At 34.6% G+C, this 24,132-nt stretch overlaps 1 protein-coding gene across 4 annotated transcripts in view; it reads left to right on the top strand.

Annotated features, from left to right (window-relative positions):
- TTLL7 (tubulin tyrosine ligase like 7) overlaps positions 1-24,132 on the top strand; it is a 147,893-nt gene that overhangs the window by 65,429 nt on the left and 58,332 nt on the right. For all 4 annotated transcript variants that reach the window (XM_049771243.1, XM_049771241.1, XM_049771242.1 and 1 more), the window contains 5 exons: positions 566-724; positions 7,982-8,076; positions 13,483-13,630; positions 14,018-14,091; positions 15,166-15,301. In XM_049771243.1, coding sequence (XP_049627200.1) covers positions 566-724; positions 7,982-8,076; positions 13,483-13,630; positions 14,018-14,091; positions 15,166-15,301 — 612 coding nt within the window. The remainder of the gene's footprint in view (positions 1-565; positions 725-7,981; positions 8,077-13,482; positions 13,631-14,017; positions 14,092-15,165; positions 15,302-24,132) is intronic.

The following is a 24,132-nucleotide window of genomic DNA, read 5'->3' as shown; positions in this document are numbered from 1 at the left end:
ACACCATATAATGTTCCTGCAAAGTTGGGAGTAAGCCCTGAGCACAGCTGGGTGTGGCCCTATAACTTTTGAATATGTTCTAAGTCTTGATACTATTGTAAGTAGTTAAGGTGGGTTTGTAAATAAAATGTGGGTTTTTAAATAGATGTGAAAGCAAAAGAAGAGAAAGACCAACTGTTCTATGAATGATACAGGAGAAGAAGTGTTGGGTGCTTGCTTCTGACTTGGGAACCATACCTGAATATCAAGGAGCCAGAAAAAGGAAAGTCACGGTGTAATCACGGTGTTTAAATAAAGACAATAAAAAAAAGGAAAGTCTTGAGAGGATTGTTTCTGGAAGAGTGAAGCTAGTTCTAGGGGCTCAGAGAAGACATAAAAGACTGGGATGTACTGGGAGGGGGGCACATTAGGTAAAATACAGCAGCATCAGGGACTAGATGACAAAGCTTTGTGAACATGGCCAGAATACCAGTTTCTAAGTCCGTGCCTTATTTCTCTATATGTAAATGAGATGCACACACACAAATAAGGTATTTTCACCTTAAAAAATTCATAATCCTTATAGGAATTGGTGGTAAAGACTCTGATTGTAGCAGAACCTCATGTCCTACATGCATATCGAATGTGTCGACCGGGTCAGCCTCCAGGAAGTGAAAGTGTCTGCTTCGAAGTTCTGGGATTTGACATTTTGTTGGATAGAAAACTAAAGCCCTGGCTTCTGGAGGTAAGGCATTTCTTTAAGAAAAGAATTGTTCATTATTCTTGGGTATAAAAGCAAATCTTTTTAAGTCTGTTCTTTGTATACTTTTTTCTTAAGGGAAAGGGGGCTGAGTAGAGTATGTGGGTAGAAGAGAAGAAAATTTCAGGAAATTGATGAGTTCTAAATCAATATGTGTTTGATATGTTTTTCCCCAATTTGTATTTTGAATTTCAAGGTCTGAATTTTTGAATATGTAGGACTCTACTTTGACTGTTTTACTGTCTCCTTTCTCCACTACTTTCTTAGCCACTTGGCTTCTATCTGTTCATGACTGCAGTGTGGTGTTTTTCCTTTTGCATGTGCTCAGGCTTTAGGACCACTCTTAAGTTAGCATCTCTGCAAGTGAAAGACTTCAACCAGCTCATTAATTAGTATTCTATATCTGATACCCAAGGTGTTGTGGAGTCTCAGATGAGATCATATTGTATGCATGGATGACCTTTTCATCTACCCTGTAAACTTTATGCCTCTGAGTGGTGCTGACAGTCACTGGTTTAGTCATTATTATAAAGGTGATTTAAAAAATTTTCACTGAAAATTTAGACAGTGGAAACAAAAGAATAATTTATTTAATATTTGTCGATTTTTTTCTAAAGCTATTTAGAGTTAGAGTCTGCCCAAAAGAAACCTTTTAAATGTTGATTCTCTACCTAGTAGAATAATCTACTCAGGAAATTCATTCAGGAAAATTGACCATACCCAAACCTTTAATATTTGTTGGATTATTAAGATGTATTTTAAGGTTTTTACTATAGGAGATAAAACCATTTTTTAACTTATTTTTGTGAATTTAGAAACTGAATGTTATATGACAGCAGTAGCAAAGAAATTTTCTAAATCAAATTGATAGGTGAAATCAGAACATTCAAAGCATATGTTTTAATAACAACTTTTATATTTGAGGATCAAGGGTGTTTATTACCTATTATTAACAAATAATAATGTATTGTGTTTTCAAAGAGTTATAGTTCTAAGGTAAGTGATAAAAATTTGCTTTAATTCTTGACTATAAAATCATTTTACTGTTCACTGTGATATTATTATTTGTGGGAAATATATATTTTGATTGCTCAGATGATTAAATTATGTTTTCCTCATACATAATTGGTTTTTATTCACAGAAATGTTGAAATTTCTTAAGTGTTGGAGATAACTCGTTATATTAAAAGTTAGTTAAAAGGGACTCCTGATACGTTAATAACATGACTTTTGGGTTGAGGGCTTATTGCCTAAAGAACCATCATATGTTAATATGACTTTTGGGCTGAGGGCTAATTGCCTAAAGAACCATTGTAAGTGATTAGAATATTGGAATTTTAAGTCCTATTCTTTTGACCTTTGAGAAGGGGGAGAGGGAGACTGAAGGTTGCTTTTAGTGGCCAATAGTCATTGAGTTCATTGTAGGCTTTCTACTGAAGCTGCTGTTCTAGGCCAAAAGGAAGGACTTTGGGGGAACTTCCAGGCTGGTGAACATGTAGAAATTTGGTTAGAATGACATGCCCAATGTGGTCATGGAAGTTTCTTGCCTTTTAACCATATCTTGTATTTGAGGTTTCTGAATTATGTTCTCTGTAATAACTTAGTGATCCCATGAGTAAATGAGTTCTGCAAGCTGTTCCAGCAAATTAATTGAACCTGAGCCTCTCATTTATAGTTGATCTTTCAGAAGCATACTTAGTCTGGGATCTAGTACCCTAAATCTGAGGAGGCCATAGTAGTAGTCTCATGACTAGTTGGTTGATCAAAAGTGAAGGAGCAGACTGGGTTTGCCAAGGCTTTCTTGAGAGACTAAACCCTTAACTCTTGGAATCTGATGGGCTCTTTGAGTAGCTAAAAATTAGAATTGAGCTGAACTCTTGGACAATTTGCTAGTGTTTGAAAATTGCTCAGTGTGGGGAAAACTCTGTATATAGTCAATAAGATTGGTCCTGGAATTAGTGTAATTCCTACATCTTATTACCAGATATTTTCTTCTTTAGGTTTATTCAGTTATCTGCAATCAGACTTCTGTTTGGCTGTGAACTTTTGTTTGATTGTTTTTTCAGGCTACATCTGTTGATGCCCAGGCTCTGAGTTACTCTGAAATTACTCAGAATTGTTTTTTCAGGCTACATCTGTTGATGCCCAGGCTCTGAGTTACTCTGAAATTACTCAGAATTTCTCTTGACAGGCTTGGAAGAATCATGTGGGATTTGGGGAACAAACCTGGGTCAGTTGCAAGGCAAACATCCTCTGCTATACTATCCCTCTGACCCACATTTAGTTGTAGTTTTCCCTTTTTTCACATCCTACTCGAGCTTTTTGATTCTTGATTTGGTGGAGAAAAAGTGAAGGCAGACACATGAGGTGGAATGGAAGGGATAGTAGGAAGAGTGTCTTTATATAAAGATATTTTATGGACCAGAGATAGTACAGTGAATGGGTATGGTTGTTGCTTTACTTCTATCTGACCTAGCTTTGATCAATAAATATGGTGTCCTGAGCGCTGCCAGAAGTGATCCCTAAACACAGAGTCAGTAGTTAACTGCTGGGTGTGGCCTTCAAATTAAAAATGAATGTTTTACTTACCTATTTTTAAAAGCATTTGCTCAACTCGTGATTCCATTAACTTGATAAATCAGAGTTGAAGTTGAAGTCTAATTTTGAAAAAGCTTAAAATGCCCTTGTTATGTTAATGTTTTTCATAGTTTATTCTTTCTACCATTTCCGAATCAGTAAGATCCAGTAATATCATATTTCAATTTTCTAGTCTTCATCTCAAAATCAATCACAAAATTAAAAAACTCTACAATAATCTAAGCATGTATATAATTAACCTTTCTACAATGAAAAATTAAAATAATCTTATTTATAGTCTCTAAAAGTCTTTTTCTGATCTGCAATAGAGTCTAATATAGTTGTTAAAAACCTTTTGGCGCCATCAAGTGGAATCAGGTAAAAATTGCTTCTGAAAACGAAATGAGAAAGAAGTCATGGGGAACTAGCCCTTACACTGGTGTAATCTTTTCCTGTACTTGTATCGGAGAGTTAAACATTTTTTGCATAGGAGTTATATAAACAAACTATAAGTCTTTAGAAGGTGAGATAAGGTCTGTGATGTACTGTGACATTGAAGGTGATGGTGGGGATGAGGGCAGTTAGTGGTTAGAGAAAACAATAATTAATATTGAATCAACATTCATTTAATTAATCACATATCTAATTATATAATTAATAAGTATATAAGCATAATATAATTAAGTAAAATTAATGAAGATAATATAATTTGTTATGGGTAGTTTTATATGAACATGAAATGAATGCATTTGTTTTGATTATAGTGCTATAATTCTTCTAGCTATGGAATTATAAACTGTTACACTTTAAAATCAACATATATTAGAATTTGTCTGTTTTAGAGTTGGTGTAGAAAATGGAGTTTAAATAAATCATCAATATTATAGGTTATAATCCCTGTCTTATTTTTAGTTTTTCTCGAAACAATTGCTATTATTTAATTATATATATTTGCAAATTTTTAAAAACCTGAAGGCTTAGCTAAATTGAAGAGGTATTTTTATGCATCTTCACATGCACATATTAGTTAATCTGTGTTGATAAATTTCTTCAGATGCTAATTTTGTTCTTGTGGGAACCCAAGGAATAACTCAGGGCTTGGGGTTAGAAGTAGCAGTATTCTGGGAACATCTAGCAGCAAAAATTGAACTAAGAGCCTTACACATGTATGCTAGAGTATGTGTCTTAATATTTGAGCCACAGCTTTAGTTTATAGTTTCTTTTCCATTAAAATAGAAGAATAAAAGGTAAGAAAAGATAGAGTGGGTATGAAGCTATATTTTTTGTACTTCACCACTATAGTGAAGACAACAGAATTTTAGACTGTGATTTTGATGAAACACACCTAACAAATTCTATAAAGATAGATACCATTTCAGAGAGACACTTAACATTCCAAAATGTTAGTTTATTTTATTATCTTATTACATACAATGACAAGACTATTTACATTTTATTTGTTTAATTTTGGCCCATATGTGCAGTGCTTATTCTGGCTCTGTATTCAGAGCCTGATGGTTCTTGGGATAGCATATGGAATGCTGGGGATTAAACCTGGAGTGATCCCGTGCAAAGCAAGTGCTCTGCTTGCTGTATCATCATTCCAGCACCTAATTATTATATTATAGATTTCAGAGGTGTGAATCTTTTTTTTAAATTATCTTTATTTAAACACCGTGATTACAAGTATAATTGTAGTTGTATGATTACAGTCATGTAAAGAGCACCCCCCTTCACCAGTGCAGGATTCCCACCACCAATTTTCCAGATCTACCTACTCCCCACTTCCCCACACCTGTACTCGAGACAGGCTTTCTACTTCCCTCATTCATTCACATTGCTATGATAGTTTTCAGTGTAGTTATTTCTCTAACTGCACTTATCACTCTATGTGGTGAGCTTCATGTCATTAGCTGCACCTACATGGGAGGATGGGGGGAAGTAAGGGTTGGGATAGAGGCATTAAAATATTAGAAATGAACTTTGTAGGGCAGGATCAAGGTCCCAATACAAGATGGATATTATGGATATATAGAATATATGTACACAATACTATCAATATGAAAAAAAAGAGAAAAAATTTTCACTGACTGTCCCAACATAAACCAGTGCTAGAACAGCCTGCCCTCCTCCCAGAGTGCATTCCCATTAGTGTAGGGAGAGATAGGGGGAAAGCCTGTTGACCCCTATAGAGTCCACCTAGACTGGTGCCCAGGGAAAGACTGAAGTCCAGGGGAGAAAAACCCTATTCCTGGCAAGAGCTGGTCTTCAGAATCAAGGAGGAAATCGGAAGTCAAATTGGAAGTCACCAATTTGGTGTGAATCTTTATGGAATAGTTGGAATTTTTATTTTAACATAAAATGCTATTTGGCCTTTTCCTGCAATTGTAAGAGGAAATATTTAGAGCTCTCAAGTAGCATATTTATAAACACCATTTTTTGATCAAATTTACTTTGGATAAATGAAAGTGCTTGCAGTTGACAGGCTATTTATATCTCCTGAAACCACATCGCAAGGCAAGGAATGTTTCTCACCCCCTAAATCAGAAGTCAGCAATTTAATCAAAGTACATGGCCTATCAACTTAAAAGAGTTACATGTATCTTTAGAAAAATGAAATATTTTTGTGATAAAAAAAGAAAATGTTGTATTAGAAAGCAGTATACTGAGGACAGTAAAGAAATCAAGGGAAGAAGTAAAAAGAGGCAGGAAGTAATAGGAGCGGAAGTGGTGACCTCTGACACATTGGTTGTATAGAGCTATGGTATATCTTTATATCTAAACCACAGAACCAACAAAACTAAAACACTAACAACCAAACTTAAAAAATATGTCTGTTGGGGCCAGAGAGATAGCATGGAGGTAAGGTGTTTGCCTTTCATGGAGAAGGTCATTGTTTTGAATCCCAGCAACCCATATGGTCCCCCGAGCCTGTCAGGAGCGATTTCTGAGCATGGATCCAGGAGTAACCCCTGAGCACTGTCGGGTGTGATCCAAAACAAACAACAGCAACAAAATGTCTGTCAAAGAGGCAGCTTTTAGGGATGGAGGGAATCTAGGGACAAGGAAAATGGACTGGTAGTGAGAGTGATGTTGGGATTTTGTGCCTGAAACTCAACTATATGTGTTAATAACAGTGACTAATATTAATATAATAATATACACTAATAAATTACACTCAATTTACACATGTGTTCATAAGATAAAGTACACTAATACAAAATAAAATATGTATGCATAGAAAGTATCTGAAATATATTGACCAAATTCTTATTAATATATTAAATAGTAGCATTTATTATAAGTGATTAATTTGGGTAGCTTTTAATCACTACTTTTCTGCAGTGATCTTTGACCACTTTTATATTCCCAAATATCTTAAGATAATGTGTCTTTCTTCTATTGTTCTTATCTCTTATGGTGGTGAATTTGTATAAGACAACATTCATCTAACACTAGTTTTTTTTGGGGGGGGGGAGGGAACACATCTGGCAGTGCTCAGAAGTTACTCCTGGCTCTGTGCTTAGGAATTATTGCTAGTGGTACTCAGGAAACTCTATGAGATGCTGGGGATTGAACCCAGGCCAGCCTCATATGACACAAATACCTGCCTACTGTTCTGGCCCATACTAGGCATTTTGAGAGATTACGTGTGGTTCATTTGTAGTCATGAAGCTGAAGTTTTGGTGTGAAATTGATTAGTATTCTAACAAATAAGTTCTTTTCATAAGTACCTGCTATTCTAAATTATATTTTTATAATATCAGATTAAAAAACAGACTTCCAGCTCTTGAGGTGGTAGCATTTGTCTGATGGGTTTCAGCACATAGAAGTTACTTATCATTTTCATTTTTTTAATGAATGAATACTGGAGTGACAGTAGGAAATAAGACAGTCCCACATGTCTTAGTTGGTCCATGAGTTCTTGTCTATATTTATTTTAATAGTGTTTGTTGAGCAATACAATCAGTGATTTGGAAATGAAATTCAAACAGGTAGAAAAAATTTTATTTATTGGTGATAGCTTAATTATTTATATACAAAGAGGACATTGATAGTTCCTATATACTCAGTATAAGCATACATATAAGTGTGGTTTTGTTCAGATAAATATTATTTCTGTTTTGTTTTGTTTTGTTTTTGGGCCATACCTGGTAGTGCTTAGGGCTTATTTATGGCTTTGCAGTTAAGGATCACTATTGAGAGGTTCAGAGGACCATATAAAGTTTTAGGGAGCAAAACCTAGTTAATCATTGCTAAGGGAGATACCTTACCTGCTGTTTCTCTCTTCGAATTATTACTAGGTTTTTTTTTTTTTACATTCTTTATTTAATCATGATGAATCACTTTCCTCTTCTTTAAATTGATAAGCTAGAATTCTTGTAGCAAAGGACTGGAGAATAGAGAGGGGAAAGGACAAGTTGGCTGACCAAAGATCCTTAAAGCAAAGACGTAAGGGGAAGAGTGAGGGAGGTATGAGTAATTTTCTTGCAATTCTTTGTCTTAGGTGATGGAGAAGGGAGATGTGGTAGTGATAACCTGGGTCATCTGTCTTGAAAAGCTTTACTGGCAAAAGAAACCCACATTAGATTAACAAAATGTATGAAGTATTTATTAGCCTTCCATTATATGGCTGTTCTTTATGGTTTTCTTTGTAAATTCCAGATCAATCGTGCCCCAAGCTTTGGAACTGATCAGAAAATAGACTATGATGTCAAAAGGGGAGTGCTGCTGAATGCACTGAAGCTGCTAAACATCAGGTCAAGTATTTATTTGTTCCATCTTCTGAAACTTTTTTTCCATTTTGACAAAGAATGTTTTTTTTTTTGTATCTGGGATTGATTTGTGAAGTTTCTACTTGTATTTCTTGGTTCTTTTAAACCATTTATTTTAAATATATATGTACTATTTATAGTGTATATATATATATATCAATTTTTATATAATGCTCTTAATGTAATTACAGTATTGGTAGTGTTTGACTGACATGCAAATACAGATTACTATTTGTAGTCCTTATGCTATGAAGATTGAAGTTTAGATGGTAGAGTATTTTAGGAAATAATCTAGATTTTCTTTTCCCTTACTGTACAAGAAGAAATGAAAGCAGAAATATAATTCAGGAGAAACGATGTATGCATGAACTTTTTTTTCCCTTCTCTGGGATAATATATGATATGGTTAAATAGAAATTTGAGGAAATTGTTAGTTTTTTTCTAGCCCGTTGTCTGTTGTTGACTGTCTTTATACTATAGGGAACATGGGACTGTAGATATATATATCTTTTTGAGATCTTGATTTCAAAAGTCCTTAGGGAATAGGCCTAGATGTGGGATTGCTTGATCCCTGGCATATTTTTCAGCCTTCAGAAGGAAAAGTTTTTACTTTTGATAACATAGATGAACCTGGAAAATTATTATGCTAAGTGAAATATATGAAAAAAATGCACTAGAGAGATAGTACAGTGGGGAAGGCATTTGCCTCTCCCCTGGCTGACCCAGACTCAATCCTCGGCATCCCATGTGGTTTCCTGAGCACCACAAGGAATGATTCTTGATTGCAGAACCAAGAGTGAACCCTGAGCACTGCTGGTGTGACTAAAAGAAATATGCAAAAAATTATTTGATTTTTTTTTGTTTTTTGGCCCACACCTGGTGATGCTTAGGGGTTATTCCTGGCTAGGTGCTCAGAAATTGCTTCTGGCTTGGGAGACCATATGGGACGCCAGGGGATTCGACCTAGGCTAGCGTGGGAAAGGCAGACACCTTACCTCTAACGCCTCCACTTCAGCCCCTAAGTTGAGGTTTATGCAGTTTAAAAAGAATTTTAAAGTCTTAAAACTAAGGAAGATATTCAAAATTTACTGTGGTTGAAGATAAAACATGCATTTTGAAATAGTGTGAAATTATATCTAAGTAAAACAGTTACCTCAATAAAACAGTCACAACAGCAATAGTGAGTTAAGGAGACTTGACATTCATTCTTTTATTTTTATTAGTGGTGTGTAAGAGAACTTAAACAAAATTCTTGGGGATCTGTGAGTGCAGTGGTTAAGGTATTTGCCTTTGCATATGGTGGACGGTATTTTGGGCACATCTGAGTGTAACTTCTGAGTACAAAACGTGGGATAGTCCCTGAGTATGTCAAATTGTGTCTCTAAATGGCTGCTCTTTTCCAGTAAACACTCCATAGTGAGTATGCTAAAGAAGGGTAAATTGCAAGGCAAGTTTTCAGTTCTTTGGGTTACCTGATAGGCACTAATGGATGTTTAAAGGGTATTTATTGTGCTGAAAGCTAAAGATATAATATGAATAGAAGTTAGAGACATATAGTTTTTATTAAAAAGGAAATTATGTGCTCACAGGTAAATACAGAACAATAATATTTAAAGCTAGTGTTTTATTATGCCCTTTTTTGCTAGTGAAGGCACAACATTCATAAAAAATAATCCAGGCTAATAAGCTAGGAGTTATCCATAACTTTTTTCTTTTATAATGAATCATCTAAATCGTGGCAAGTGTGTTACTACTAATGCAGTACTACTATTTACTCTTTTTTTTTTTTTTTTTTTTTTTGGTGCCACAGCTGTTGATGCTGAGGGGTTTAGTCCTGATTCTGAGCTCTCAGAAATTACTCCTCATGCCGCTCAGGGGACCATTTGGAATGTCAGGGAACAAACCCAGATTGACCATGTGCAATTCAAATTTGCCTTACCCACTGTACTATACTCCAGTTCCTACTATTTACTTTTTAAGTGTCTTCTCCAAATTTAAGAATTTCTCATTTCTGCTTTGGACTGTTCTGTTTTTTCTTACTTGTCCCAACCCTGATCTGCACCCCAGTTTGCACATTTCATTCTGTTGCTTTGCAAGTCATTCAACAAATGCATTGTGTGCCCACAATTTATTGTAGTAGATAGGTACTGGGAGTCTTCCAGGAGTGATTTCTGAGCATAGAGTCAGGAGTAACCCCTGAGCGCAGCCGGGTGTGACCCAAAAACCAAAAGAAAAAAAAAAGCCTCTTTTGATTTAAATGTTTCTGACTTTAAATGGCTTGTTGGATAATGTCACTTATTGAGATAAAGATTTTAGGTGAGAATCAAGCTTATAGGAGAGGAATTAGTTTTAAACATGCTAATTTTGAGGTGCTCTGAGAAACCTGGCTGAATAGTTATATGAGACATTTGAAACTTGGAAAATTTGAAGTTCAGGAGGTAGAGATAACCATTTGACTGACATGCAGTTATTGATTGTTATTCAGTCTAATAGAATCAAGCACACAGTTGGAGTGCATAATATATTGAAAAGTAAAGAGGGGTAGGGCCAGATCCCTAGGGGTGCAAACATTTGAAGAAATATTTATAATTTATGATATTTTATAATTTTTTCCACATCATCAGATGAATGATAATCTCCAGCACATTGACTAAAAGGCACTTTTCAATCTCTAAGATGCTGTAAAAGATAACTTCTTCTGATAATTATGTTATGGGTGATTGTCCTTCCACTGTAACTTTACCTTATCCTCTTTCTTTACATCTTTTGTTCTCATAATTCAAAATAAAAAAATTATAAAAAAAAATTTCTACTCAAATTTTCCCTATTTTACCACTATCTCATCCTAAGGTTTTCCTTGGGGCTTACTTCATTTTAGTCTTGTATATATCTCAAACTAGAAAAGGATAAGCAAAGAGGAACAAGTACTGAGTAAAGCAACCAGGATGGAAGAGATAAAAAGAATGCAAAAAATAGGGGGAAAATCATGGAAACTATTCATTGATATAAAGTAAATAAAGCAATTTTTCCCTAGTATGCATTTTCCAAATCCTATATATGATATGAGAAATGGCAGCAGCAACTGATAATACTTTTAAAGGAGACTACTTGAATGAAAATCACTTATGCTCTTTATGTTCAGCTTTTTTTGGGGGGGATCGAGAATCTCCCAAGTAGTGTTCAAGGGTTCACAGAAGTCCCTTCTGGTGACTTAGACATCTGGACATGTGGGATTTAGTGCTACTCTAGTCCTTGCAGAGTCTGCAGCTTACTGATTTCACTTCTGAGGATGTTCAATTACCTAATGTTTAGGAGTTATTTTAGGACATGTATTTTTATGGCTTTCTATTTTCAAGCAGTATACACATGGTTGTTTGTGATAAGTAGGTGGGAAAGTGTCAACTACCCTAATAAATCTACCAAGAACCTGTAAAAAAAAAAAAAAAGATAATTCATGGTCAGACCTTGCATCTCTTTCTAACTTAATCTATTTTTCTCTTTTTCCTGCCTGAGAATTGATTTCTCTGTGAACCTTAGTGCTGTGCTGTTTCACAAGCTCATGTTTTTGCTTCTTTATCCTTTGAATGTTCTTTTAGGGTGAAAATGAAGCCAGTGGTTTTAGATGGCTTTCATCAACATTGTCAGGGGAAAATGAAGTCTTTTAGTTGTGTCTTTCTGATGTCTTTACATGTTAATTGTTTTAAAGTTGTGCAGTGATATTAAATTCATCTTAAGATTGCGAACCATCATCATCATTGGGTTACATATTTCTTATCTTACAAAACTGAAACACTGCTCATTCTAACTACTGCTCTCCTTGGTAATCAGTCACATCTCTATTCTGATTTTGTTTCTGACAATTTGGCTGCTAGGGACTTCAGGTAAGGAGAGGAAGACAATATTTGTGACCAACTTCACTTGATGAAGCATGGTCTTTTGCTTTGTTTTGTTTTGTATGTGGTTTTGGTGCATACTCAGCATGCTCAGGGGATACTCCTGATTGTATTCAATGGATACTTCTAGCAGTGTTTAAGGGAGAATATGTAGTTTTGGGGATTGGTCCAAGCTAGTCACTTCAAGGCCAGTGTCTCACCTGTTCTATTTAATTTTTCTATTATCATATTATCATCGTATTAACACGATGTTTTAAAGGTTCACCCATATTGTAGCAATGTTAGAATTTCCCTCCTTAGGTTGAAGACTAGTATTCCACTGAGTGCCTTTCAATATTTTTTAAGCTCATTCTTTAATACTTTGCTCAATTCTTCAATACTTTCTCTTTGAAAGCTTTTCAAAGGCAAAGAAATTTGCTTTCTCCTTTATGCTTTGTTGTACATTTTAAAATAGCATCGTTGTACTTTGTTTACCTGTCATTGTACACCTTGTATTTGTGTATATGCCAGGGTCTGTGCTCTGTGGACAGTGGTGACTGTGGGCATGTGAAAACATTACCTTTATCGGTTCATCTTTGTGTCTTCAGGAAAGATCTGTAAAAAAATATGTTTGGATATGAAATAAAAATCTGGGTTGGAATGTAAGGGTGGAGGAAGGTTATTTATTCAAATATAAATACTTGTGTACAGATGAGGAAATGAGACAAAGTACAGAATGTTCATGGAACTTCTGGAGATTTCTTAAGATGGGAGCATAGTTTGTGTGTGTTTGTGTGTGTGTGTGCGTGTGTGTCTGTGTGTGTGTGTGAAGGATAAATCCCTTGGATGGAATCACCAGATAATGAGGGATGGGGAAAGACTGAAGTATTCAATAGAGTTATATGAAATCAACTAACTGGAAAATGATTATTACAATGCCAGGGAATCTTAATTTCTACTTATTATTTATTCTGGTCTATAAGGTATCAGCTAAAGTAAGCTTGTTAGTGCTTATATTAATAGAAATACAATGTTTTATAAAGACATTTTTTCTGAACGTCTGAAACAAGGGGACATTAAATCCCTTGACAAAAGAGACTCATTTTTATTGGCTCTTTTTTATTTCTTAATGTACCTGATAGAACTTATATGTGCTCATTTCTGTGATTCTTTGTGTGTGTGTTTAAGCTGTTTGTGGTCAGTGTCTTTTATTGTGCCTTGTTTGCTGTGGATGTGGTAGATCAAGCTTCATTGCTTTCATAATAACCTCTTCCTAGCCTTTCTTTCATTCTTTTTCCACCTCTTGTTGATCCTTTTTTCTTTACTTTAAAAAATTAGAAATGGTTTTAGTTCTTTGTACTTGCTATGTACAGACCTACAAATAATGAGCTTATTAAAAACATACTATGCCTAAAATATTATTAGGCATTGATCCCATCTTTTTGCTCCTTTTCTGCTCGTTCCCTTCTCATATCAGGAGTTTTGAATCCTAGAATTGGTCTTTTATTTTATATTTTAGGACTAGTGACAAAAGGAAAAACTTGGCCAAACAAAAAGCAGAGGCTCAAAGGAGGCTTTATGGTAAAAATTCAATGAGAAAACTCTTACCAGGTTCCTCAGACTGGGAACTACAGAGACACCAGTTGGAGAGGAGGAAAGAAGAATTGGTATGAAACTTTAACATTGTGTCCACAATCTCGGTTGCATTACTTGTCACTTTTTTTGTTTTGCTTTTTGGGCCACACCTGGTGATACTCAGGGGTTACTCCTGGCTATGTGCTCAGAAATCGCTTCTGGCTGGTGGGATCATATGGGACGCCCAGAGATCAAACCGTGGTCCATCCTAGGTTAGCGTGTGCAAGGCAAACACTCTACTGCCTGTGCCACTGTTCTGGCCCTCTTATTTTTTAACAATTGAATCACCACGAGATACAGAGTTTAAAAGTTGATGATGTTTGAATTTCAACCGTACAATGTTACAACAGCCATCCTTTCAACAGTGTACATATCCTGGCACGAGTGTCCCTGCTTCATGTGTAAAATTTCATTTCCAGAAAGAAAGACTCGCCCAAGTACGAAAGCAGGTCTCAAAAGAAGAACATGAAAATAGACATATGGGAAATTACAGGTAATTGTGCTTACTTTGTATTTTTAATGGATTGAAGAAATGGAGTGTCAAAATAAGGATTCCATCTTTTTTTTTTTTAACATTCTAGGCTTATTTTAGTACTTTTCCATTCAGTTTGAGAAACCTTTTTTTTTTTTTTTTTAAGTTTTATAGTAAGAAAACTAGTAAGTGGATAATGTAGGTTTAGGAAAGTCACCGCGGACCTCTCTAGAGTGATTCTATGGGGTTTAAAAGTTAGATTTGAACCTGTGGCCTTATTTGATTTTACAGTGGTATCAGGAGAAAATTGAATTTCAGATATCTTCTTATTCTTTCTGTGAGTTCAAATTATATGTACTTTTCTCTAAACTCAGATATTTCAAGAATTAGAACAATGAAAATGTTTGAAGGCCTCAGGTATGGAGCAGGATGTAGATAGTACTAAATGAGAGTCTCTCAATGGTATCAAGTGTTGATAAGATAAAAGGGGGGTTCTCTGCTGCCTGTGTTTTTGGGAAGACTGCTTCTTCTCTAAAATCTTGACATGAGCACAATAGAATTAGGAGGACTTGAGACCACATAGATTTTCCCCCCTGCTTGCACATTATTTTCTTCAACGTTAGCACACATAGTAGTATGAGAATGTTTTCCTCTCACCCTACTTCTTTCCATTTCTGCATATTAGAGAGACAAATTCTATTGCCTTTAGAAATATCATAAAGGCTAATTCTCATATTCTTATGTACTTCAATTACCATGCTAACTAAATTTCCAACTTATTTCCCACCACTTAAAACCTCTCCTATAAAGTTCTGTATTTCCCAAATATGTCCAATTGCAATTCCTTCCAGTTACCTTCCTCTAACCAAACCTTACATTGTGTTTTCTGAAACTTCATTGTCTAGTGATTACAAATTAACATTTGTGAAGTTTATCATAATTCATCTTTATTTCCATAAGTTTATCATAATTCATCTTTATTTCCAGCACTTAGTAAAGAGATTGGCACTAAGTATGTAGTTTGCCAAATACTTGACTTAGTTCATGTGCTGCTAGTTCTTTTAACACATATTGGTTAATCTGATTTTATTTTAGACGAATTTATCCTCCTGAAGATAAAGCGCTTCTTGCAAAGTATGAACATTTGTTGGCAGTTGCCTTTCAGACCTTCCTTTCAGGAAGAGCATCTTCACTCCAGCGAGAGATGAATAATCCATTGAAAAGGATGAAGGTACATATGTAGCTGTTAATAGAGAAAGAATGAAGTATACAGAAGCCTGAGAGATAGTCAATAAGTTAAACACCTGTTAGTGCATGCAGAGGGCCCATCTTGGATTTTTTGGCATACTAGAGTACTTCTAGTACTGGGAGTAGAACTCAAACACTGCAGTGTGGCTCACCCTCTCCCCTTTCTTTATCAAAAAGAAACCATAAGGTATGTCTTAAAACAACTCACCTAGTTCACATGTAAAAATACTTTAATTTTTAACATTCATTTTCTTTATATTTTAATAGCTGGCACCATTTTATAACCATCTAAGTGATTTTATAGACATATTATCTACTGAGGAAAATCAGTCATGAGAGATTTTTTTTTTTACTTGGGGTCACACCTGGCAGTGCTTAGAAGTTATTCTTGGCTCTATGTTAAGGAGTGACCTCTGATGGTACTCAGTGACATGTCCAGTACCAAGGATTTAATTGGGGTCAGCCACATACGGATTTAATGCTTTACTCTTGTTATCTATTTGCTCCATGGTAGACTATTGATTTTTGTATTATGTATTATAATAAAAATATCTGATTTCAAAGATGTATATGTGTAACTGAAAAAAAATACACTGAGTTAGCTTAGTGTTTTATGATACTCTCATTTTTTTTTGACTCTAGCATTATAGATTCCTCCGTTTTTAATATGGTGATTTAGAAGATCTTGACATCTGATAGGGTATTTCATCAACATCGTTTTTCAGTACTGTGAAAGGTGAGGGGAAGAGAGAGAGAGGAGAGAGAGAGAGAGAGAGAGAGAGAGAGAGAGAGAGAGAGAGAGAGAGAGAGAGAGAGAGAGAGAGAGAGAGAGAAGAGATCTGGAGTTGTTTCCACTTTGTCAAATGTCTTTTATTGTGTGTGAAGTTGGCTTTTAACTAGTGATCAGGGAGCCTCAATATCTAATAGGCAATTTTTGGCCAACTGTAATGGCAGTTCAATGGAAGGTCTCTAGGATATAGTAGTGCTTGGACCTTGCAGTACTGATACTAGGGATTACCTAGGCCACAATGGCAGTGTTGTGGGCCTCCAGGGCTGTACTTGGTGATGTTTGACCATGTAGTGTTAATAAATGAATCTGGTTCTGGTACATGCCAGTCATGTGCCCTAAACATTGCACTCTCTCCTGGCTCTGCTATGGGAATTCGGGTTAACATGACGAAGCATTTTAAGAAGATAAGATCAGTGTGTAAGTGCTAATCCAGTTTTTGCATCATGCCTGTTAACATACTATTAGACAAATAAGTTTATATGGACTGTTAAAACTGTAAGGAGATAATTAGTGTCTTGGATTCTTTATTGAGAGAGTGATAGAGTAAGGCACTTTCTTTCTATAGGTTTACTTGTTTTGATCAGATATAGTTCCTGAGCACTGCCAGGAGTAAGTCCTGAATAGATCCAGGTGTATCCTCTGCACCCAAAATTCCCACCCAAAATCACAATAATAGTTATTGTGGAGATATTTATTTTTTGCTATAGTTTTTTCTACTTAAATTTTGTAACAGAAGGATATGAGGCCACTCTTAAGCTGACTTGACCTCAAAGAAGGAAACCCCAGTCATTTTTTACTTCAGATTTTCCCCTTTTATATATGCAGGTTTTTCTATTAGATTTATGATTTATGGCCCTTTCATTTTTTTGACCCAGACCATAAGACCCTTTGTTTCTTTTTTTGTTGCCTATTCTATTTCTCTCTCCTGTGAACAAAAGATGTTCCAACTTCTCAATATCCTAACTCCTACCTTCATTTTTTTCTGCTAAAAAAAATCTATAGATTTTTGAATAATATAGGTGCATTCCATTAAATTCCAGCTTCTGTTTGTATAAATTTTATAGGCTAAATTTTTGATAACTAATTCATAAGTTACTAAAATAGTATTATTAAAACTAAACTTGAAGAGTTGTTAAAATAAAATCAATGTTAGCAAACATATTTATAAAGTACTTGGTACCTAATATTTAGGATTAACATATAATTCCTTTCTCCCCTCTATTCTTTAAAATGTAAAATTTTACTTTTCACTTATTTCAATTCCATTGATCTGCAAACCTATTATTTTTTAAAAATAAAAATTTAATTGATTAAAATTCTATAATTCACACTGCTGGGTTATTTTTTTTGGGGGGTGCACAACTGGCGATGCTAAGTGGTTACTACTGGCTCTGTGCTCAGAAGTTACACCTGGCAGGCTGGGAGACTATATGGGAGGTGGGGTATCAAACCCAGGTTGGCATGCAAGGCAAATGTCCTACATGCTGTGTTATTGTTCTGGCCCCATGATTTTCAATACTATTAGTGATCTTTTCTCAGACACATAATTTCAACCACTGCACAACTATCACCAGTGTACTCTCTTCCTTCTTTCAAGAATCTTAATACTCTACCTTTCAACTCTTCTTCCCACCTCCACCCCCACCAACTCAGTTGCATGGATCATTTCTCTCATTATGCAGTCTTTGGCTCTTTGTTGTTGCCTTGTTAGGTGGGCTTAAATCCCACATATTAAAGGATTATTTTGTATCTATCCCTTTCTTGCTGGCTTACAACCACTTAACATGATATCCTCTAGTTCTATACAATTTACTATAGAGTTGCATGATTTTATTCCTGCTTAGAGTTGCATAGTTTTTTATTCTGTATATATACAACTATTTTTTTCAAATAATGACTTTATTTAACACTATGATTTCAAAATTGTTCATAATTGAGTTTCAGTCATAGAATTTACATCACTTTGCACCGGTGCACATTTCCCTCCACCAATGTCCTTTGTTTCCCCTCCACAACCTTTGCCACAACTGCCTCTGAGGAAGGCATTCCACCCCCCCCTCTTGTTCTCTCTTCCTTTATGACACTATGGTTTACACTATTGTTAATGAAGGGGTACTATGCATATTATTTTATACCCTTTTAGCACCCAATCAATTCCAACTGGCATTGTCATAGTAAACCCTTCTCTACCCTAACTGCACTCACTGCTTTTTGTGGGAAACTTACTACCATGGACTGATCCTCTGGACTCTTCTCTCTATTATATTTGGATATTATTACTATACTATATATAGTATAACTATACTATCTTTTATTTTTCATATATTCCACAAAGAAATGATATTATCTATGTCTAATACTCTCCTCTGACTCATTTCACTCAGCATAATACTCTCTACATCTATCCTTCTAGAAGCAAATTTTATGACTTCATTTTTCCTAATAGCTGCATAGTATTCCATTGTGTAGATATACCACTGTTTCTTTAGCCACACACCTGTTCTCAGGCACCAGAGTTGTTTCCAGGTCTTGGCTATTGTAAATATTGTAAATGAACATAGGAATGCAGAGGGCTTTTCTAAAGCATGGCATTTTTGATTTCCTAAAATATATCCCTAGGGGTATTATTGTTGCATCAATGGAAACTCAATTTCTAGTTTTTTGAGGAATATACATATTGTTTTCTAAAAAGGCAGGATCAGTCTACATTTTCACCAGCAGTGAATGAGAGTCCCTTTCTGACCCCAGCAATGAATGAGAGTCCCTTTCTCCCCACATCCATGTGCCAGTCTCTGTGGAGTCTCTCACAGAGTCTCTCTGTGGTGTATGATCATTTTTTCATTGTTGTTTTGACTTGCATCTCCCTGATGATTAGTGCTGTGGAGAATTTTTTAATGTGCCTTTCAACCATTTGTATTATTTCTTTGAGGAAAATCTTTCATTTTCTTCTTTCCATTATTGAATGGGGTTATATATTTGTTTTTGCTGAGTTCTACCAGTGCCTTGTATATTTTTTGAATATTTTTTGGTTTGGAATAGATGCCAAGAAGTGTTATTAGCAGGCCTGTTCATAAACAAATTTCACAATATCTTTATTGCTGCTGCTTTGTATCAGTTGCTAAAGTCATAAAGCAAGCTGTCCAATTTGATCTTTTTCAGATTCCTTTGGCTTTTTAAACTCTTAAATTTCCATATAAATTTTAGAGTTGACTTGAGAATTTGTTACAGATTTTTCTTGAAATTTAATTGAGATAGTAAGAAAACTAGAATAGATTATGGGGAGTTTATAAAATTAATCCCTGATTCCTCTGATCCTTTTATTCAGGATATACATCTTTATCTGAATATTAATTATCCAGTCAATATATTTAATGTTTTCAGTGCATAAACAGAGCAAATCTTTGATTAAATTGTGAATTAAGTGATGTTTACTGCTATTGCTAATATGATTTTATAAACATTTCCTTTTCCTGTTTGTTGTCAGTGCAAGCTTTACTACTTTTATATAATATACCTATATCTATTTGTGTGTATGTGTTTGTGTGTGTGATGCTGAGGATTGAACTCAAGATCTGACACATGCAAGTCATATACTTTACTACTGAGCTACATATATGCAGTCCTCTAGAGCTATTTATATATTATATTTTTATGAGCTGCTAGTTCAACTTATTTTCTGATTTTTATTTTTGTTATTTAGAAGTTACTTCCTTCACATCTGTCTATTTAAATTATAGAAGCTTTAGTAAAGGATATTTAGTTTAGTTCTTTGATATTCAAAATCTATTAAGTTTCAGTCCTATAAAATGAATTAAAACTTATTCTCTCTCAATATAGTATTTATTTTAGTAAATACTTTCCAAGTCTTTTTGAAAATCATAAATATACTATAGGTTCTAGTATAGAGTTTTATGTATTTAATTTTACATAATTTGTCTATTGTTCAAATATTATACATCTTTTTGGATTGTTTTGGCCTTTTTATTCTAATTACTGGTGGAAAGGTGTTAAAAGTTCTAAATGGAATCATAGATTTAGTCTGTCCCTTTTTTTTTTTTTGGCTTTTGGGCCACATCCACTGTGCTTAGGGGTTACTTCTGACTCTGTGCTCAGGAAATCTGGCAGGTTCAACAGACCATATGGGATGCCAGGAATCAAACCTGGGTATGTCACTTGCAAGGCAAATATCCTACCCACTGTACTATTGCTCTGACGCAGGTGCTATTTATTTTTATTTTGTATTCTTTGAGGTTGTGTTATGATGGTATTTTCTGTATGAACTTTTCATTATTTTTGAAATCTTTTCTTCATTTTGGATAATATTCCTTGTCTTAAAATTTACTTTGTGTGATTGGTATGGCTACATTACCTCCTACCTTATGATTATAGTTTAATTATTAGATCTCCTTTCTTCAGTTACTTTGCACTTACCTACGTTCTTATTTTTAACACATATATGGTAAATATATATCATTATATACATTTTAAAGCACTCCTTCACTTTTTTCCTTTAGACTCTCTAGTTCTTTTGTGAATTGTTACTGTATTTTATTTTGTGTATTTGTAAATTTTATATTTACAAATTCACAAATTACACATTTGGTGAAATCATCCAGTACTTACCATTTTTCTGATGAATTTTGCTTTGAACAGTTTTATTGATCTACTTGCATTTTCTTTGAATGGTAAAATAGTACTTATTTCTATAATTTGTATATCATTTTGCTGTGTAACTGTGTCATATCGTTTTTTATATCTTTGATGGGAACATGGCATTGCTTAGTTATAAGAATAATGCTGTAAAACTGTTGGGGTGCATATGACTTTGGGGATCTCCTAAGCTGTGCCCATGACTCTTGGGAGGCTTGTGCCATTCTCATACTGTCTCGCTTGTGGTTTAGTGTGAGGTACTGAGGCTTCAATGCCTTTTTGACTCTTTGGTGTTGGAGCTACTTGGGCCACCCCACTGGTGTTTAGGAGCCTTTAGGGTTATATCCGCAATTCTTAGGGTATAGAGGGACTATGTCATGATAGAAATTGAACTGAGGTTGGTTATATGCAGTACATGCACCTTCCCATCTCTTTACCCTTGATATAACTCTTTATATTAGTATCATTTTTTAGACAAATGACAACTGGATTATAGTGTATTTTTAGCTTTGTGAGGAACTTTATAATATGTCCTAAAGTAGTCAAGTTACACCAATTTATATTCCTAGGGACACATTTGTTTTAAATACAGTTTTATAATTTCATGCAGTTACTAATATGGTGTTTGGGCTTCTATCTAAACTCTTAGTTTTCATTTTCTTTCTTTTTTTAGAAAAAATAAAGAATTCTTCACTTGCTTCTTCTGTTTTGGGGAAATCAGTTCTTTTTTTAAAAAATTAAGCTACATCATTGTCTCTTGAGTTTTAGTTATAATTGTATCATTTATTGAAATCTTTAGAAGTAAATTACATTATACATCCTTAAATTATAATAGCTTATCATGTAGTAGTAGTTTACCACTTTGTTTACTATGTTAAGATTTAGTTTAATTTAAAGCTTCCCTCCAGCTTTTTTATATATAAAATCATATATTTTACTTTTATATATTTTATAAGCCTTAAATGCAGTTTTTTTGTAGAGCAGTGACTTTTGTTTTCCAAATAGGCTTTCATACTTACCCACATATTTATCTTTTCTTGTGTTCTTCATTCCATCATGTAGATTCATGCTGCTGGCAGGACCATCTTCTCTCACTTTGAAGAAACTGTCCTAGTACTCTTTAAAGCATGAATGCAGTGGTGATGAAATTTCTGCTATTATTATTATAATTATTAAAAAAACAAATTTGCTCTAAAATTGTGTATTTTTTGGCTTTATTTAAGAACAGTAATTGATTGGCTGGACAGATAGGCCAAGGGCAAATAAATGCTTTGCATGAGTAAAATCTGCAGCATCACATTTCCCCTCTCCCCATTTTCTAGATCCCCTCATGTAGTTCTGTGATCTTTGGAATGACCCTCGAATTCAACCATCTCTCTCTCTCTCTCTCTCTCTCTCTCTCTCTCTCTCTCTCTCTTTTCGGGCCACACCCATTTGATGCTCAGGGGTTACTCCTAGCTAAGCTCTCAGAAATTGCCCCTGGCTTGGGGAGACCATATGGGACGCTGGGGGATCGAACCGTGGTCCTTCCTTGGTTAGTGCTTGCAAGGCAAACACCTTACCTCTAGCGCCACCTCGCAGGTTCCACAACCATCTCTTTTGTTGAGTGTTACCATTGTGGCCCCCAGACCTCCTCAGCACAACTGATGAGCCCATCCTCCTAAAAATAAATCAATTGTAGTTTGGGAATAGAATTCTTTCATTCTTATCCTTGGACTTAAGACATTTTTATTATGTTAATTAATCCTTGTCACCTTGTTTTCTTTGCTTCTCTTCAGAAGTTAGCCATTATTTTTCTGCCTGCTTTTTTTCATTTTATTACTTGGTTTGATGTATCTGTTTATTTATTTTTTGGTTTTTGGGCCACACCCTGTGACGCTCAGGAGTTACTCCTGGCTATGCGCTCAAAAATGCTCCTTGCTTGGGGGACCAAGCCGGGGAGACTGGGGATAGAGCTGAGGTTCGTCCTGGTCAGCCATGTGCAAGGCAAACGCCCCAAGGCTGTGCTACCGCTCAGGCCCTGTGATGTATCTGTTTATTAACTTATTTTTCTCTATCCTGATTGTAGTTTTTTCAACTATTTGAAGTGTGGGTTAATAACCTTCATTCATTTTTGAAAATTCTTTATTATTTCTTCTGGTGTTTTTTACTGTATGTTGTATTGTAAATTGTTTCCTTACAAGAGATTGGCAATTGTTGCATTTCGTGTCCTTATAAGATTCAAGTTACACATATAATTAAGCTATGTCCTACATGTCGCTGATACCCTATTTTTCTTTTCTTTGTTCCCATTCTGTGCTTTATTTTGACTTATTTTTTTCAGTATATCTTTCCTGTGTCTAATCTGCCACTGAGCCCATACAATTACTACTTAATATTCTATTTATCAACTAAAAATGTCTATTTGACTTTAAAATTATTTTGTTGTTGAAGTCATGCATTTTTCATTATTCTATTTTCAAAATGAATTTCATTTAACATGTATCTAACATTTATTTAAAAACCATTGTCTGTTAATTTTAACATTATGGTCACTTGTGGGCTTAATTTTACTGATTTGCTTCCCTTTTGATTATCATTTTGTTGTTATTTTGAATGTGCTCTTATTTTTATTTGTTTAATATTTAATATTAATTGTTTATTTGAAAACCATAAAGACTTAAACATATCAAAATTGAGACATAGCTTCATTATATTTAGGTGTTAGAGTGGGAAATGCCAAAGAGAAACTGAGCAAAACCAAAAATTAAAGATGAGACTACACCAATCTAGATGTTTCTGCACAACTAAGAAACAAAGGATGAAAAGTCAGTGTACAGAATGGGAAGAAAAGTTTTTCAGACCACATACTGGATGAGAAGTTAATATTTAAATTTTATAAAGAGTTCAACAGCAATTAAATCAACAAAAATTAAAGAATTTTATTTAAAAAATGAACACAGGCACTGAATAGACATATTTCTAAAGTAAACATTCATGTGGGCCAACTAATACCTGAAAATAAAGTCATCATTTTGAATCATCAGGGAAATGTTTAAATCACAATAAGATTTCATCTCACTCCTATTAGGATCAACAAAATGATGAGATGACAGATGTTGGAAAATATATTGAAAAAAATGAGCTATTGATGGTAGGAATGTAAATGGATTCAGACATTTTCCTTCTGGGTATTTGAACAGAGAAGTTGTAAACAGGATATCAAAGAGAAAATGCTCCCTGTGATTAGTGAAGCTTTATTCACAATAGCCAATTTATGGAAACAATATCTGTGCCTGTTAGTATAAGAATGGCTAATTAAATGTGAAGTGATATATAATAAAATATTCAACTATGTGAAAGAAGGAAATCCCACAATTTGTGATATGAATGGA

This window comes from Suncus etruscus, chromosome 4 (genome assembly GCF_024139225.1).
Source record: "Suncus etruscus isolate mSunEtr1 chromosome 4, mSunEtr1.pri.cur, whole genome shotgun sequence".
Lineage (NCBI taxonomy): Eukaryota > Metazoa > Chordata > Mammalia > Eulipotyphla > Soricidae > Suncus > Suncus etruscus.
This window is presented reverse-complemented; position numbering and strand designations above follow the sequence as displayed.